This window comes from Helobdella robusta (assembly GCF_000326865.2).
Source record: "Helobdella robusta unplaced genomic scaffold HELROscaffold_10, whole genome shotgun sequence".
In the NCBI taxonomy this organism is placed as follows: Eukaryota; Metazoa; Annelida; class Clitellata; order Rhynchobdellida; family Glossiphoniidae; genus Helobdella; species Helobdella robusta.
The window spans coordinates 3,934,928-3,952,888 of NW_008703571.1; the positions used below are offsets into that span (position 1 = coordinate 3,934,928).

Genomic DNA, 17,961 nt, shown 5'->3' on the forward strand with positions numbered 1-17,961 from the left:
TGTAAAAACATTCAAAAATAAAAAAGCAAGGTTAGTAATGCAGGATTAATTAAAACAAAACAAGATATATAAAAAATATATAAAAGCAAAATATGCAGGATATTGAAAAACGAACTATTTTTTAAAACAAACACAAAAGAAAAGTCATAAGTTTATATTTAAATGGTTTAAATATCAAACAACGTTTTATGTAATCTGGCAATTTATTCCATTTGTTGACTCAGTGATAGAAAATATTTTTGCTCATCATGTTATTTTTTGCCAATTTCTATGTAAACGTGTGTTCACTGATGCCCTGGTACTGGAAGTTTTGTCTGCTGGACGGAGAGACTTGACCATTATGTCATCGCTAATATCTTAAAGCTGGAGTTGTCATTTAAAAATGAAACAGCAAGTTTTGTAGTAATTTATTTCGAATATTGATGAAATCTGCTGCTTGTTAAAAATATCATTCGTTTTCATCAATACAAAATTATAAAAACCTTTTTGGTCATAGTATAAAGGTGTTGGATAAAATTTAATTGTATTTCCCCATATAAAGATTGTTGTTTGCTTTTGTTGTATTGTCCACAGGTCTTCTGTTAGATTGTAGATGACTTCTTAATCCAAAATCTGATGCGCATAGCTTACCACATAGAGGACCAGTTGGTTTTAATTTTTTGATGTTGCTGCATCACGTATAAGTCGACGCTTGTAAGAGGCATTTGTCTATTTCAACATAAAACTTGTGAGACCAGCTTTACAAATCATCTTTCATGTAGACCAATCTTTTGCTATTTCTTCAAGTCCAGCCGAGTTTATGTTACATTTCTGATGTACGCTTTTCATTTGATCTACGAATCGCTTCTTGAGCCGACCGACTGAACGACAGCCATTTGATAGTTCGCTGTATTATGAGTTATGAGTATTACGAGTAAGCAAGACACCGCCATACAAATGGTTTTAAATAAAATTAATGTATAAATGGCATGGGTTTTGCTTCGTTTGGAGACCTAAGGGGAAAAACTTTATTTTCTTTTATGACTTTTAAAAAACTATTTCCATTTTGAACAATGATCAGAAAATTTATTATTCAGTGTTTTTTTTACGGTGTTATTCATATATATTAATTAAAATATATGGGATAAATTAGAAAAAAAATTATCTTTAGCTAGAAAAATTCAATCGGCTCACATTCCCTATTTTTAAAATTAAAATGCGATAACATTTTTTTTACGTTTTGGCGTGTATTTTAAAATGTATTTTTTATCAATCAATTTTACCAGGTTTTCGACTTTACACATTGTTTGTATTAGTAGCATACCAGTGACGTTTGCTGTTGGCATCTATCTTTGGATGTCCATCTCTTGATATTATATAAAAAAATAATACAACGAATTAAATGTACCATTCCTCTTATCATTATTGTTCGGTTTGCTTATAAACTCCAGTATGTAAATTAAAATTTTTATTTATGAAAGTATAAAAAAATATTGCCAATTGAAAAATGTCGTTTGGGCGTCATGAATATTATTGATCTAGGACGTCTTAATCAGTACCGCATGGGTATACAATTTTTACCCTATATATAATCAGAAGTAATTTTTTGATATTTTTTAATAACTATGAATAAAAAATACAAATTATATTTTAATAGGCTTTATCTCCCGAGCGTGCTACGTTTGTAATATCTGATTACCTGCAATGGAGGCTGGCTCGTAATTCTATTCAAACAATCGTTTTGTGTATTTAATTTTAATATTAAATGTAATAATCGAATATGTAAGGTTTTGTATAATTTGTAATGTTTAAAATTATATTTTAATTAAAAATTTTACAAATAGAAAGCTATAAAAGTTTCATTATAATGCTAAAATACTTAATGACAGGGTTAGGGTAAGTCTTCGTAAGCAAAATCAAGTTAATTCGCTTTTTATTTTTAGGCGCAAATTAATCATTTACGTACGTTGGTGCTATCTTTTGAAGGTACTGCGTTGATATTCGGATATCAAATTTTTTGTGCAAAATTCGATGATCAATGCAGTGTTCTCAGAAGATAGCGCCACATGCGTCAACAACAATAGTTTATTTCCAAAGAGCTATCAAAAAAGTCTTTAATAACTTTTGTGGATTAAAGTTACATATATTTTTTAATGATTGCAATAAACTGTTAACACTTTCAACTTTTTCATGTCCAATAAAAAAAATCAAAATTTAAATTAATTTTATAAAGCTGTAGGAAACGTTACAAAAATAAAGATATGAAAAAAATTTGGAATTTATTTGCATGAAAGTTTTCACAATTGTTCATATGTAGAGTCCAGGTATTATACGTTTTTTTACAGCATTTTACAGTGAGGGTTTGACACTATATTCTTTTTTATTTGTTATTTTAACCATCTTTTCGGATAACGTCTTATTTTAATCTTAAAATTTTGCATATAACTTTAACATGGTCACTCTAATTGTAATATGATAATTTGGTTATTTTTTGCTTTTTTGTTCAGAGGCCTTATAGAGGCTCAAACCCATTTTATAGAACTCTGTGAGTCGTAACAATATAATAGCTAACAATGCAATATATTTTTTTTGTATTTTACTGACGTTTGTGGGATTCATACAAATCAGTTTTATTGTTAATTTTTTAATTATTAATTAATGGCTTTACAATTAATTTGTCAATTAATTGTAAAGCCATTCAAACACTGTAAATAATAAATAAAATAATTCAGACAATAAAAAACTTCTACATACGTTATGAAAAAAGTGGCTACTAAAAATGGCAACTTATATTTTTCAACAATTTTCATACTGATAAAATACAAAATAAAAATGCAATAATTTGGCATATTAATAAGGCATATAACGGCAGGCAATGTTTTCTAATTAAAATTATGTTTGGACATGATCAGATCAAAGCTCCACTATAAAAAATACACTAAAATCTCAATATAATTTAAAACTAATTTTTGTGTTATAAAAAATCTATCAATTTTTTTTAGTATTTAAAAAAAATATTTACTGGGTTAAATATTTACATTTTAGATGATGAATAGTTGGCAAAAGTGGTGAAGATAGAATAACGAAACAATCGGAAAAATATCATAGAAATGATAGATCACGTTGGAGCTTCGTTAGGGGACACGCAAAATTTTGAGTGCAAAGTGATTGGATATCCTATTCCAACTATCAAATGGTACAAAGATGACATGGAGATTGCAAATGATTCAAGATACGAAGTTGACTTTGATGTTAACAGAGGTGTGGTGACATTATCAATAAAAAATTTAACACTAGCCGACGAAGGGTTGTATCAATGCAGAGCTGAAAATAGTGAAGGCCTTGCCTCTACGATGACATATTTGGCAGTCAAAAGTAAATTTATTGTTTTCAGTGAACATTGATAAACCCGTAAGAATGATTGTTTTTATTAAAAACAAGTATGTGCATCTAAGTCCGTAATAATACTTTTTGACATTTCGTAGCAGTTTATAAATTGCATTGCAGGCGTTTAATTTGCAGCTGAGTTTTTTAATGTTTAGCAATTTTTTCAGATGCAATATTTTCATTTGCTTTATTTGTTTTTGAGCATTTTGTTCATTCAAATATAGACTAGTCAAAATATTTTAAAGTTTTCAGAAAATTTACTTTTTCGAAAAAATCTTAATTTTGAAATTTGATTTTAGTAATTTTTCAAATTAGTTAATTTTTAGCTATGAAATATTCAGAATAAACACATTTTTACCTATAGCACCATATGCCACTTATGGGTACAAAAGATAATAGCTTACATTCATATGTTCGTTTACAGCATTTTACATATTACTAACATAAAAATTAGCCCTGTTTTAAAGAAGGAGTTTGAACGTCGTGTTACGGAGTTAAGTGAGAAAAGTACAATATAAGTGGCGTTATAAGATGCTGACCAGATACAGAGTAAGTATGGTTTCCTTCTTTATAAAGGTGAAGTTTATATTGTTTTCAAAATTTTGCGGTCCATAAGTTTTGTTTTAAAATTTTGTGAAACGCTACCCGAAGCGTAGAACTTGAATGTTGTTAGATAATGGTTTCCTTTTTGAAACTCTAATTGTTTCTTTGTTATGACGTATTTGGACAACAGAAAATCAATTTGATCTAACAAAATAAGAACTTCAGCGTTGAAATTTGAGAATAAACTTAAAAAAGAAAGAGGGGCTAGTGATATAACTTTTATTACTATTCATGGTCTAGTAATTATGTGCTGCTAAGACAACTGTTGGTTCCACCTGGTTGTTCACAAATGGATTTGAATAACTTCATTGTCAACATCTATCTTACAAGACATGAATTTTAATGATGTCAAACGTTATCATTGTTGGAAAAAACTAATCCGATCCAATATCGTTAAATTATCGATTTATCAGAATTTACCAATGCATCAGTATTTACCGGTACATCGGCTTTACTCTAATTAAAATTTCAATGCAATAGATTAATTATCCTAGCTTTATATTGCAATAGCAGCAACTTAAATAAATATTTTGATTGACTTGAGCAAAATGAATAAAAGTGAAACTGTTCAGCTAATTTATTTTTTCAAAATATTTCTTGATGCTGTTACCGTATCACTATTAATTTTATTAGTGGACAAATTGAATAGAAAAGATGCAGATTTCTCATCTTTAATGGTTGAAAGAATTTCAGAAGCGGAATATTCCCAGGTGGAAATGCAAAAATTCGAAAAGCAAACGATCATTGAAGAAATTATTACTAGGGTAGAAGAAAATGAAAAGGAATTTATTGAAGAAAAATTAGATCGTTAGTTTTATTTTTCATATTATTAGTTTACATTATCTTTGAATAAAATGATCTTGGAGATTTGTTCAAGTATTAGGGGATAAGGTGGTAATATGGACCTTTTTTTTGTCTTGGGCCAAAAAAAATATTCAGACAATAGTTATTAGACCCTTAGTCTACCAAACAACTGACAAATATGTATTTTATAATATTTTATAACTAATTTTGGTAAAGAATAAAAAACTTCTCCTTGATAAACATTTTTTGTTAGCATACCTCGAAAAATGGTTTTTTGAAGTTGGGGTGGTAAAATGAACAAAAAAATGTTTTATTTTCAGAACAATCTCTTTTATTCTTACATATGATTATAGTTTTATACTTTTAAACATAACAAATTGTTCTTATCAATGAAATAAAAATTATAAGTAATAAAACACATTTTTGCATGAATTTTTACAAACAAAAGTCACAGATGAAAATATCTTTTTCACATCCACTACATAACGTATGAGCCCATTTTAGACATATCACTCATTGCACCCAAAGTTCTCCAGATTTTGATGTTTTGAATGTCTCACCACAAAATAAGCAGTCTGCATCATTATCTTCTGGAACTTCCGATCCAATATGATCTAATGTGTTGGAGCTCCCGGATGAGATAAGACTTCCGGTATCTTCTTCATCTTTTGAAGTTTCATCTTCATTCTCACTTTTTTCAGAAATGACCAAAGACTATTTAATCTTTATATTATAATTAAAACAATTATAGATAGGTCATAACAAATCTTCATGGAAAAAATTGCGGTTTCATATTACAACCCCGTTTCATAATACCACCTACTCTCCTACGTAAAGTTTTTAAGGGATCTAAAATTTTCTAAAATTTTCTTACGAAAATTTACGAGAGAGAGGTAGGGAAGAGGGATTTGAAATTCGCTACGTTACAAATAACATTATTGAAGATTTTGATTGTAAAAGCCTTCATATGATAATGTTATTCTTTTTTCATTAGAATCAGCATTTAACAATAATAATCAATTTAACTTTTGAAAAAACAGTATATTTTTCTAAAATATATTTTTATGGTTTTGATTTTATCTATCTGTTGCATTCATTTTTATTTACAAATGATGAAATATAAATTAAATTCTGCTAGTATTTTGTTTTAATGTTGGTAATTTTTATAGATACAACGAGCCCAAAAAATGTAATAAAATTTAAGTTGCTGTCATAGAAAATGAAGTTGAAAAAATGTTTATTTTTAAAATTATTGATTCAATCACGAATATTTTTTTAAATGATTAATTAGCAGTCAAAAAATTTCATACTAGTGTTGGGAAAATGAAGTTAAGGTGAAAAAGCCTTAAATACAAAAAATAAAAAATCACTATAAAACATTAAAAAATGCATAATAGGTAAAATCCTCTAATACTTGATAAACATATTACTAGTATTTGTTCAATTTTCTGTTGTGTAATATAAAAAATTATTAGATTTTTCAAGAATGTTTTGGTAAGTCTTGTTTAAATCTTGACATTTTAACTTCAAATATAAAAAAAAATACTCTCTGCTCTTGTTTTCTATTTTCAGACTGAAAAATTTAAAAAGTAATGAGTATTTTTTGATAATGGTTTCAAACAGACTTTAGACTATTTCAAGCTTCAAGAATTTAATATAGTTATCCCATTAAACTTGTATTTTTTTATATAGACCAAAATTTATGAATATATCGTTGCTTGTCATTTAAATATTTGATAACTTCGATTGAAATTTTTAATTAATTAAAGAACAAAAATAAAATTTCAAGCTCCAAGAATAACATATGAAAACTCATTCAACAAAGTGCAATCTGTCCGAATAGGGGGAACCTTATCTCTCGAAGTCAATATCAGTGGTTGTCCAAAATCAACAGTATCTTGGTTTTGCGGCGTAAAAAAATTATTAACAAATTCAAGAATAGCAATGGAGAATGCTGGGAATTGGAATTATTTAAAAGTAAGATGTCTACAAGAAGAAGATGCTGGTCTTTATAAGGTCCACGCAGAAAATATTGCGGGGCAAGATACAGCGGAGTTTCAAGTTGTGGTTAAATGTAAATGAATATCTTCACTCTGTTTTTATTTCATAATTATTTTTACCCTTCAATTTGTTATTTGCTGCTCTGTTTTTGGATAATTACAATCTATCAAAATTATTATCATAAATTTTTAAATCAAAGGTTGTTCAAAAAATTTATTTTTTCCAAAGCACCTCCATTGGCTCCTATTGGTTTAAAAGTTACAGAAATGTGCAATGATTTCTGTCTAATCAGCTGGTGTCCTCCACTCTCTGATGGCCACGAACCAATAACTGGCTATCATATTGAGAAAAGTACCAATGCAGGTCTATTTGTTAGTCTTGCATTTGTAGATTCAACGCAGAATTCTTTTAAAGTTTTCAAGTTACATGAAGGTAGCTCTTATAAATTTCGAGTAGCGGCTAACAATTCTATAAATATAGGCCCGTGGTCAACTACTGAAACAGTTGTTTGCAAGTCTCTAAATAGTGAGGATTTTATATTATTATTATTATTAGTAGTAGTAGTAGTAGCAGTAGTAGTATAGTAGTATTAGTAGTAATAATTCTCTCTTAATTATTTCTCAGAGGACCAACAATACACACACAGCGCATGAAAATACGCGTGAATCCACGCATAACACATAGTGAATGGGCTATGCGGAGGTCTCTTGCATTCGAACCTAGTCGCTGCAACAACAGGTCAGGCGCTTTAATCATTACACCATCCTGTCGCCAAAATTATGATGTTAGAATGTTTTGAATTAATGAGGTTGAACGGATTATAGTTCTCAAAAATGTAAACATATATTATTTTAAAATATTTTTATTTTCACCAATTGTCGAAAAATATTTCTTAATTTGAAATAAATTGAATAGCATAAAAACCGGTTGATCCAAAAATATGAAATTATATATTATTTAATATATAACACTTATATTAAATAATATACAGTTGTTGATATCGATCACTGTTTTCACATTGCTTGTTTTTAAAACAAATTTTCCACCTTCTTAACTAAATTTTTTGTATTTAAAATTTAGTTGTGATAATAAAAAGCAATTTTTAATATGTTTTATTTTACGTTTCGGTACTATTAAAAATCAAAAAATAAAATTATTCATCAATTACATAAACGCTCAAACTACACAACTATTAATAAAAAAAATAAAAATAAAATAATCCACATAGCAAATCACATGTAGTCTACCAATAATAATGTTATACATTCATCAACAACTGCTCAATGAACGTTAAACGAAACATCCGAGATATTTTTAGTGATAGCAGGAATCTAGAACTTTCGCCAACAGCACAGCATAGGGTGCCAAATTAATGACACTAATACTGTAATTATTATTACGAAAAAGGCTAGTGTGAATATCATTCGATTATCTGTATGACTAAAACATCTCTGTGAAGAAGATTGGTGTGTCGTATCTTGGCTACCTCTGCACATGCAATTTTGAAAAAAAGAGATATCTGAATTATTGATAAAATATCTGAATTATTGATAATTTGTTGATTATTTAGTTATTTTTAAGTTTTGACACGTGGTTTTGATCAGCTGAATTTTCACGTGGCTTTGCTCGGATTAAATTTTTCTTTAAATTTTGTTCTCTTTTTGAGAAAATCGAACTGGTCGAAGATGGGCAATACAGCCGGTCAACTATGGTGCGGAAAGATGTCGCAACTGCTTTCTTCGCTAACTGACTGAGTGAAACAGTTGGAGGCAAGAGATGTGAAGAATTTATTAGAAATCGAAAGATTGAAGACGGACCTCGAATCGGCAAAAAAGGTAGCAAAACCTTGTGTAAGTACTGAATGGGTTGATGTGGTCACCAGAGGTGCAAAATATGTAAAAAAAAGCCTGTAGATCAGTTAGTAGTGGCCAACACCCCTAATGGTGAGATGCATGAGAGAAAAAAAAGAAAAATGTTGTTATCTACAGAGTGCCAGAATCATCTGCTTCAAATCTGACAAATAAAAAAGCCCATGACAAAACCAATATTAGAAAGATTTTCAAGGTTAAAGATAAATCTGACGTTTCAGTTGCATACCCAAGAAGATTGAGATCAAAGGACCTAACAAAACTTGTGCCATTATTGGTTGATTTGTCTGATGCTGCCACCAGGAATCCCGTCATCTTGACAGCTAAAAAATTGAGAAAATTTGACAAATTCAAATCTGTTTAAATTAGTCCAGATTTGACAGAAGCTGAAAGACAACTGAATTATAAATTGAGATAGAAACGAAACAGATTGAATGCAGAACTCGGTGCAGACTCGCCCTTTCGATATGGCATCCGTGGAAATCAGGTGCAGAGATTCAGAAAACTTCATTAATTTAAATTCAACTTATGATAGAGCAGTTCATTTTCTAAAAAAAACACAACACCCTACACTGTATGTATTTAAATGCTACTTCTTTAGATAATAAACTGAATGAATCGATAGTTGTTGTTGAGACGTAAAATCCATCGGATATTGGTGTAAGTGAAACATGGTTTAAAGATAGCTCAATTGTTAATATAAACAACTTTAATGTATATAGAAAAGATAAAAACAATGGACGTAGTGGCGGCAGAGTGTGTCTGTATCAATTCATCTGTCAATTCTTATGAAGCCAATTATGCTGTTTAAACAGGAGCAAAATTGGGCAAGTATGGGCAGTTATTTGTCTTGATTATGATAAATATCAATAGACCAGATAATTTTGTGGATGCTTGGTATTACGTTGGCAATAGGTTTTTTAAAGATGTTCTGATAATGAGAGATTATGAATATAACAAAAATCAGCAATAACAAAAACAACGATGCAACTAACAATAACAAAAAAAAACCAAAATAATATATTGTAAGAACCACATGTCGAAAGCTTCCAAATAGGATGAAAAAAAATCATGGAAAGAATCATAAAAAATAACGTTCAAGCAACAAACAAAAACGATAGTATTAAACTACGAATATATTACTCCAACTAAAAAACGTCCTCTCTCGTTATGAAAAACACCTGCATTAGTAAGCCAGAATTGACAAAGGATCATAGCCATCTAATATATTTGTTCAAAAGTAATATTGGTGAGTGTGGGCACAATAATTTTGAATATATTGGCAAGACGACGACCAAGCTGTTAAGAAGACTTACGAGGCACGTACAAACTAGCACGTACATACTTTTTTTTGCAGCTTAACGGCGTTTCAGCACGATGCAGCTATTTTAACGCCCTTGGATCATTAGAAACTGATTAGTTTGTTGTGACATCTAGAAAACTTCAAATTCCGTTGATCAAATCTATCTCCTCTATAAATGAAATCAAGACTTTCTGGCTTCTATTCTGGAAGAGCAATTCTACATTTGATGGAACCCCGAGTTTCCTTCTGATCTGATCGTATTTTTCACATTCAGTTAATGTATGCTGAATAGATAGTTTTTTGTCACAGGCTTCACAATTAAAGGGGCTTTGTTTTGTTGAGGATCCAGAAATGTGTGATTGTTAAGTGTCCTATTTTTAATCTATTGATAACAGACTTAAGATGACAATTTAAATAACTATTTTTGAGCTTTTTGTTATTTACTGATGGCAAACTTAATTTTAAGAAATTTGATGTTTTATTCCACTCCTGCTGCCATTTTTAAATAATAAGGTTGTTTGTTAAATTCTTTAAATCACTGAACGGAATTGGAACTCTAGATAATGGCATCGAATGAGCTTGAGAAGCCATCTGATCTATATGACTAGGGATCCACATTATAATTAATTTTTTGTTGCTATCCAGGATATTATGAATCTTATTTTGCATTTGATTTATTAATGGATTTAGAGGCTTGTATTGCTTCAGGGCTGATAGAGTAGACAAGGAATCCAAAAATATTATGAATTTATTTTTCTCAGAATTAATTATGAAGTTTATAACCATGTCTATAGCAAGGATCTCTGCGATGTTAAAGCAGGTCCTGGTAGGTGCATCATTAATCCATGAATACGTTTCCTTTGCCAGTAGGCCACAATTGCTGCAAACGTTGAATTTTCTCTTTTTGATCCATCTGTATATATTTGAATAAAGTTTAAATTGTTATTAATTTTTTCTTCAACTAAGGTCTTTGTTAGTTTTACATCTTGGCCCCTTCCTGTTATTGTCGTATCTATTTCTGGGTGCTTTAGTAACCAAGGAGGAAATTCAAACTTTAATTCTTCCATGGTCTTTATATTTTTAATGTCTTTGATGAATTCATTTAGTCTTATTGGAAATGTCGGAATTGATTTTGGTGCCTTAGTTTTTGCTGTTTTGTATTTATATGCCGGGTTTTTCATCTGAGATTTAATTTTTAAAAAGTAATTTAAGGCTAATTTTTGATGTCTTAAATTTAGTGGCATTTCTCCTGCCAAAACATGGAGACTTATGGATGGTGATGTTCTGTATGTTCCTAGAAACCTTCTTAACGATTCGTTGACTATTGGGTGTAGAATCTTCATGTAGGATTTTTGTGTAGAGCCATATACTGGAGAACCATAATCCAATACTACTGCTCGTATAGTTGCTTGGAAATTTGTTATCAGATGCTTTTGGTCTGCTCCCGATTTATTTTTGGATAACACTTTGATAAAATTGATTGCTTTTAGGCATTTTTTGGTTTCCAAAATATGGAAAATGAAATTTAATTTTGAATCAAATATTATTCCCAAATATTTGTATTCTTGTGAGAACTCAAGATTATTTTTTTGAAAATTTAACTTCGGAAAAATCCTCTTTTGTTTTCTTGAGAAAAGCATAGCTCTGGACTTTGATTCAGAAAATTTTATTCCATTTTCCTATGCCCAATTTTCAATGGATTTTAGCGTTCTGTTTATTTCATTTTGCATTTTTATCATGTCTTTATTTTTAAAAGTGATTGTAACATCATCCATGTAAAGACAGATCATTGTGTTTTTAGAAATTATTTTGATGATGTTATCTAAGCTAAGACAGAATAACTTTGGTGACAAAATGCTGCCTTGAGGGATGCCCAACTCTGGATGCATCGTTTCTGAAAGGACATCATTGACCTTGACTTTAAATGACCGGTTTGATAAAAAATTTTGAATGAATTTGGAAAGACGTCCTCTTAATCCGGATTCATGTATTTTTTTTAGGATACCATATTTCCAAGCTGTGTCATAGGCCCTTTCAATGTCCAAAAACACAGTTATTACTTGTTCACCTTGTGTTAAAGCTTGTCTTATGTGAGTTTCCAGTGATATCAAATGATCTAACGTAGATCTTCCCTTGATATCTCCACATTGATATTCAAACAAAATTTGATGTTTTTCGAGAAACCAATTTAGTCTATTACTAACTATTTTCTCTATGATCTTAGGTATAACAAGTTTATAAAATTGGTCTGTAGTTATTTGGATGAGTTTTGACTTTTTTTTTGGTTTCTTTATGGGCACGACTACTGCCTGACGCCAAGTATCTGGGACTTTTGTGTTAATCCATATGTAATTATCTGGACGCCAAGTATCTGGGACTTTTGTGTTAATCCATATGTAATTGTAAACTCTAAGAAGTATTGATAGTGATTTTTGAGGAAGGCTTTTTGTTCAGAATTTCGGAATTTTGATGGAAGTTGCTGGCTAGTATATTTGAGATTTCCCTATCAGAACTGAAGAATTTGTTATTGTAGATAATACGACTGTTATCATTTTTATTTTTTATTTTTCTGACAATTTCCTATACTTTGTCAATTGGAGTATAACGATTGAAACCTTTAATAAAAGAATTCCAACAACGTTTCTTTTCTTCTCTTACTGTTCTGCGAGCCTTGGCTTTTAATTTTTTTGTAATTTATAAGATTTAATTGAATAGGGTTGCTTTTAAATGCTTTAAATGCCTTCTGTTTTTGTTTTATTGCGTTTTTGCATATTTTGTTAAACCAAGGATTAATAGTCTTTCCCTTTTTATTTTGCATTACTGGGGTAGTTTGTTTTATAGTTCCTGTTATTATTGCCATCCACCTGTCCATTGATTCATCATCAATTATTTCAAAACCATTCATCAATTCTTTTGTTCTTTTTTGAATTCGTGCCAGTCAGTTTTGTTATAATTTAACTTTTGCTTTTTATTAACTATATGATCTTTATTTCTAATTGTTATTATTATTGAAAAGGGATCACTGCCATGGAGATCCTCTTCTGACTCCCATTTTATATCTAAGTACAGGGATAGTGATGAGATAGCTAGGTCAATCATAGAAGATGTAACTAAGTGCTCATGGAAAATTTTTGGTTTTGTTGGTTTAATGAGACAAATCATTTTTAATTATACTTTTTTTCTAATTCTTTACTTTGTGCATTATAACTTGGACATCTCCATAATTGATTGTGTCCATTGAAATCTCCCAACACAAGAAATGATTTGGGGATCTGCTGCAGTATTTTGTTTATATCTTTGGATTTTATTAACTTATTTGGGTTTATATATCCATTATATATCGTTATTGTTTTATTGGATGTTATTCTAGTGGCTATGAAGTGATGTTCTGTTATTATATGGAAATGAGATTTAGTCAATTTATAATGAACAGAAAAGGATGTTCCAGCTGATGGATTAGTTTTTGTTGGTGTAGCTGCTTTATGATAGGCTGTGTAATTTTTTGAATTTATCTGTTTTCAATAGTTTTTGTCTCTTGCAAACAAAATATATGAGGGTTATACTTCTGAATTAATATATGTAGTTCAGAAAGGTTATTTTTCATCCCTCTTATGTTCCACTAAAAAATTTTGATGTCATCAGCATTTTCATCTGCGATATGCTTAGAGGGAAAAACTTCATAATTGTTATTACTGCAAAGTTGATTTGTGGTTTTGTTGTTAGTTAATTTTATTTATTAGTAGTCATTTTTACATTTGTTCGTGTTTTTGGGGTTTGATAACTTTATATTATTGAGAATTTCTTCATCTTCATCATCATCGTTCATCTCACTGTGACACTCTGAGTCATCATTCATGTCTTGATCACTGGAAAAATGATAGATGTCTGTTTTTTCCTTTGTTATTTTTTTGTTATTTCTATAAGTTTTGGAGTTTTGCAAGTATTTGGTTTTATTTTATTTTTTTCTTGTTTTTGTATTTGATGGTTTGGATTGGTTACCGACTGATTTCTTGACATCTTAATTTTTAACTAATGGAATATTTAATAAATTACACTGGATACTTTTATACTGTTTTTTTCTACAATATGAGAGTATAGAAGCTTTTGAATTTGTGAGATTTGTGCCTTTGCCTGATTGTATAGAATGTTGCATTCTATTTTCTTTTTAATGATACTTTTTTCAAGCAAAAATTAGTTCACATTAGTTCACATAGAAACATTCCTTATAGAATGTTTAGAAACATTCCTTATAGAATGTTTCGTGTTTTTGTTTGCAGTGAACACACTTTGGTGAGTTTTGACATGGTGACTCCCAAGTATGCATGTGTCCTGCTTGTTCACATTTTGCACATATCATCTTCTTGCTTGAACAGATTTTATGATGGTGTCCATATCTTTGACATCGCATGCACCTCATTGGAGGAGGGATAAATTTTTCAACCATCAGTAATTGAAAACAAACCTTTAACTTTTTCGGAATTTGAGGACTCTGGAATGTAACTATAAACGTGTTGGTGGTGATTTTCTGGTTATTTTTTGTTATTTTTATATTGTGAACATCTGAACATCTATGACACCTTGGTCAAGTAATTCATTCTTAATTTCTTGTTCAAAGCAGTAGCTAAATATTGTTGTTTTAATGACACCTATTAAATGTCTTATGAGGAGAAGATTTAATTTTTTCATTTAACAAGTTATCTATTTTAAAAATTTATTTCTCTGCTTTTCTTGTTTTATTTTAATTAGAATTCTGTTTGACTGAATGTTGATGGATTTTAATTCTCCAACTTCATTTTGAAAAATTTTTGAATTTTGAATATGGATAATTTTCTGAAGTCGTGGTCGGAGACCTGAGTTGCCGGTTCAATAAAGAAAAACATTAGACCTTCAGGTTGATGATGCGACAAATCTGAGGATAAGTCCTCTCTGGTTCTTTTCTGTCGTGGCGCCAGTTTGGCTGGCCCACCGGAGCTCTTCCCTTTGTCTTCCAACAATTTGGATCAACTTTTAAAGTTTTAACTATTAACTGATTAATTAATCAATTAACTAAAGATTTTAACAAAATTATTAAAGCCAATTAGCGAAAAATTGATTTTAACTTAAGTTTTTGCGATATCGGCATTAACCATTTATCGTTCAACCAAAGAATCCTCAAGCAATTTGAAGACAAATTTGAAATCTTACATTACAATAACAACCATTATTATTTACGATTAGCAGTCAACACTCATAGAATAAAGACATCCGATAATAAATATTCAACAACCTTCAATTAGAATCCTTCCAATTAATAGGGACATAAAACAAAAAAAAATTACATTAAGAGGGACAGGATATGTTTACTTAAGCATTTGGCCACATATACAACGTATCAATTCGAACACCGAAGATGGTATAGAAATAACATAAAGGGCTTTTTGTTTTTTAAAATAAATAAAAATAAAAATTTAGGTTTTGAACTCGAAAAATTTTACAATGATTTACGATCTAAAGGAAATTAACTTAGAATATGCTATGATTTTCATCAATGATCATGATCGCATTTCTGACAGTTTTATTATATATATATATATATATATATATATATATATATATATATATATATATATATATATATATATATATATATATATATATATATATATATATATATATATATATATATATATATATATATATATATATATATATATATATATATATTCCATACAGTTTTTAAGAAAATCAACCGCGTTAAATTGATTTTCTTAAAAACTGTATCGAATATTGTCTAAATCCTAATTTCACAATATATATATATATATATATATATTATATATATATATATATATATATATATATTATCTTACGTTACAATAACTACCATTATAGTTAACGAGTAGCCGAATCAATACTCATAGAACAAATACATCTGATAATAAATATTCAACAACGGGCTGTTGGAATTCTTCTTACCAATAAATTTAGAAACAGACGATAAGGAAAACACGTAAAAGTGTAATATTTAACGAAATCGAAGATATTAAAACCGAGTATTAACTTCAAACAAAAGGACTAGTTTATTAGTGCAGTTGTTTTTCATCACAAGAGATGACGTTCTTTGGTTGTAGAGTACATTTAATACTATTCTATCATGCATAAAATAAACAAAAACTTTGGTAGTAAGTATATATATATTTTATATTTGAGCAATTGGACACAAACACAACATATCAATTTGAACACTGAAGATGGAATAGGAATACTGAAAAAAGCTTTTCTGTTCTATCATGCATGGCTGAGTTTGTAACTAAGTTTTTAAATTTTTCGAACAATTATTTTATCGATATTATTCAATTTAATCAAATTAATAATAAAATTTTTAATCATTTTAGACTGCATTTTTCATACAATCCTTTACATAAAAGCTTTTTTCGGTAACCTTTACCATAATCAGTGTAATAGAGTTTGTTATATTGTTATATGTACTTCATCTGGTATTTATAGTATTTTTAACAAAGGAACTCTAAGTTCCATTGTTTCTTTTTGTGAGTAATTTTTTGTTGGTAGGATCGTTATAGCCTGTTGTTGGATGTTTATTACAGTGTTTTTATAAACTATTAATAAGGCCTCTGCCATTCTCTAATTGCTTATATTACGGTTGTAAAATAACACTTTGGTATTTGAGTTTAATATTTTCCTTGTTATTTTTATTTGGTATGAATCTATTAGGTAATTTTTATTGCACTATTTTGCGTATGCATTGTTACCTTCTTGACAAAATAGTAGTAATAAATTCGATATATTCTGTGTTTCGGCGCCTACAATCACCGATTTTACAATCAAAAGAATATACGAGATGACTGCTCTTTATTATCGATTCTGGTTTAGTATTGCAATTTTTTTAAAGAACAATGGCTGAGGTTTTGTTGTTCGTGTAATAAGTCTTCAGTTTTAATTTTTATCTCAACTGACCGGGTTTTACTGCTGAAACTGAAATCGCTTTTAAAAACTTTTCCTTTCTCTCCAATGTATCGGTGACCGAAAAAACATTTTGCAAAATTTTAATCATTACCAGTGTCCACAACATTTCTTCTAGCACTAGCAGACAATCAACTCACAACTAGTGTTTTAGAAGGAAATCACCAAACTCATTAGTCAGAGGGCCGTTTACAGAATTTCTACAATATCTCTGTTTCCTCTAACTATACAAAACAAAATAAATAATGCTAAAACCACCAGATGGAAAGAATTTTTAAACACCTTCAACAGACTTAGTAACACCAAACGTTTATGAATCGTCATAAAGTCCCTGAACGGCAATCCCAAACTGCTTCCAAACAATGCCATTTCTTTCAACACCAAATTTATTTCAAACGGTTTAGAAATAGCTTAACTTTTCAATATGCCATTTACTTGCTTTTAATAAACGCCAATGCCTAGATGATCACCCTAAATTTTCAGTGCAACAATGTTGCACCTAAAACACCTAAGCTCTCTGGGTCTGGCATTCCTCATTAAGATTTTCAACATGATTTTCCGGTCGTGTAGTACTCTAGATATCTACAAAAAAGTGAAAAGTATTCCGCTCCTCAAACCTGGAAACCGGACGATGAAGCCAAATCCTATAAGCCCATCTCACTACTCTATTCAAAATATTCCTTCTCCTTATTATTCAAACGGTTTAGAAATAGCTTACCTTTTCAATATGCCATTTACCTGCTTTTAATAAACGCCAATGCCTAGATGATCACCCTAAATTTTCAGTGCAACAATGTTGCACCTAAAACACCTAAGCTCTCTGGGTCTGGCATTCCTCATTAAGATTTTCAACATGATTTTCCGGTCATGTAGTACTCTAGATATCTACAAAAAAGTGAAAAGTATTCCGCTCCTCAAACCTGGAAACCGGACGATGAAGCCAAATCCTATAAACCCATCTCACTACTCTATTCAAAATATTCCTTCTTCTTATTATCCCTAAACATCTGACCTCCTCGGCCAGTTTTCGTCTTGGTCACTCAACCAACAGTAACT

General features: G+C 29.7%; 2 protein-coding genes across 2 annotated transcripts; one reads left to right on the top strand and one right to left on the bottom strand.

The window, feature by feature from the left end:
* Positions 1-3,116: 3,116 nt before the first annotated feature.
* On the top strand, positions 3,117-6,825 carry HELRODRAFT_142940 (hypothetical protein; the record flags this gene model as incomplete). Its single annotated transcript, XM_009012070.1, has 2 exons — positions 3,117-3,354; positions 6,563-6,825. Coding segments are annotated over 2 exons (501 nt in total), but the record flags the coding sequence as incomplete, so codon positions are not given.
* Positions 6,826-8,194: 1,369 nt separating this feature from the next.
* On the bottom strand, positions 8,195-8,957 carry HELRODRAFT_166886 (hypothetical protein; the record flags this gene model as incomplete). Its single annotated transcript, XM_009012071.1, has 4 exons — positions 8,195-8,313; positions 8,451-8,524; positions 8,592-8,681; positions 8,857-8,957. 4 exons carry the CDS (start codon positions 8,955-8,957, stop codon positions 8,195-8,197), a joined length of 384 nt encoding a protein of 127 aa, XP_009010319.1.
* Between the last annotated feature and the right edge of the window lie 9,004 nt (positions 8,958-17,961).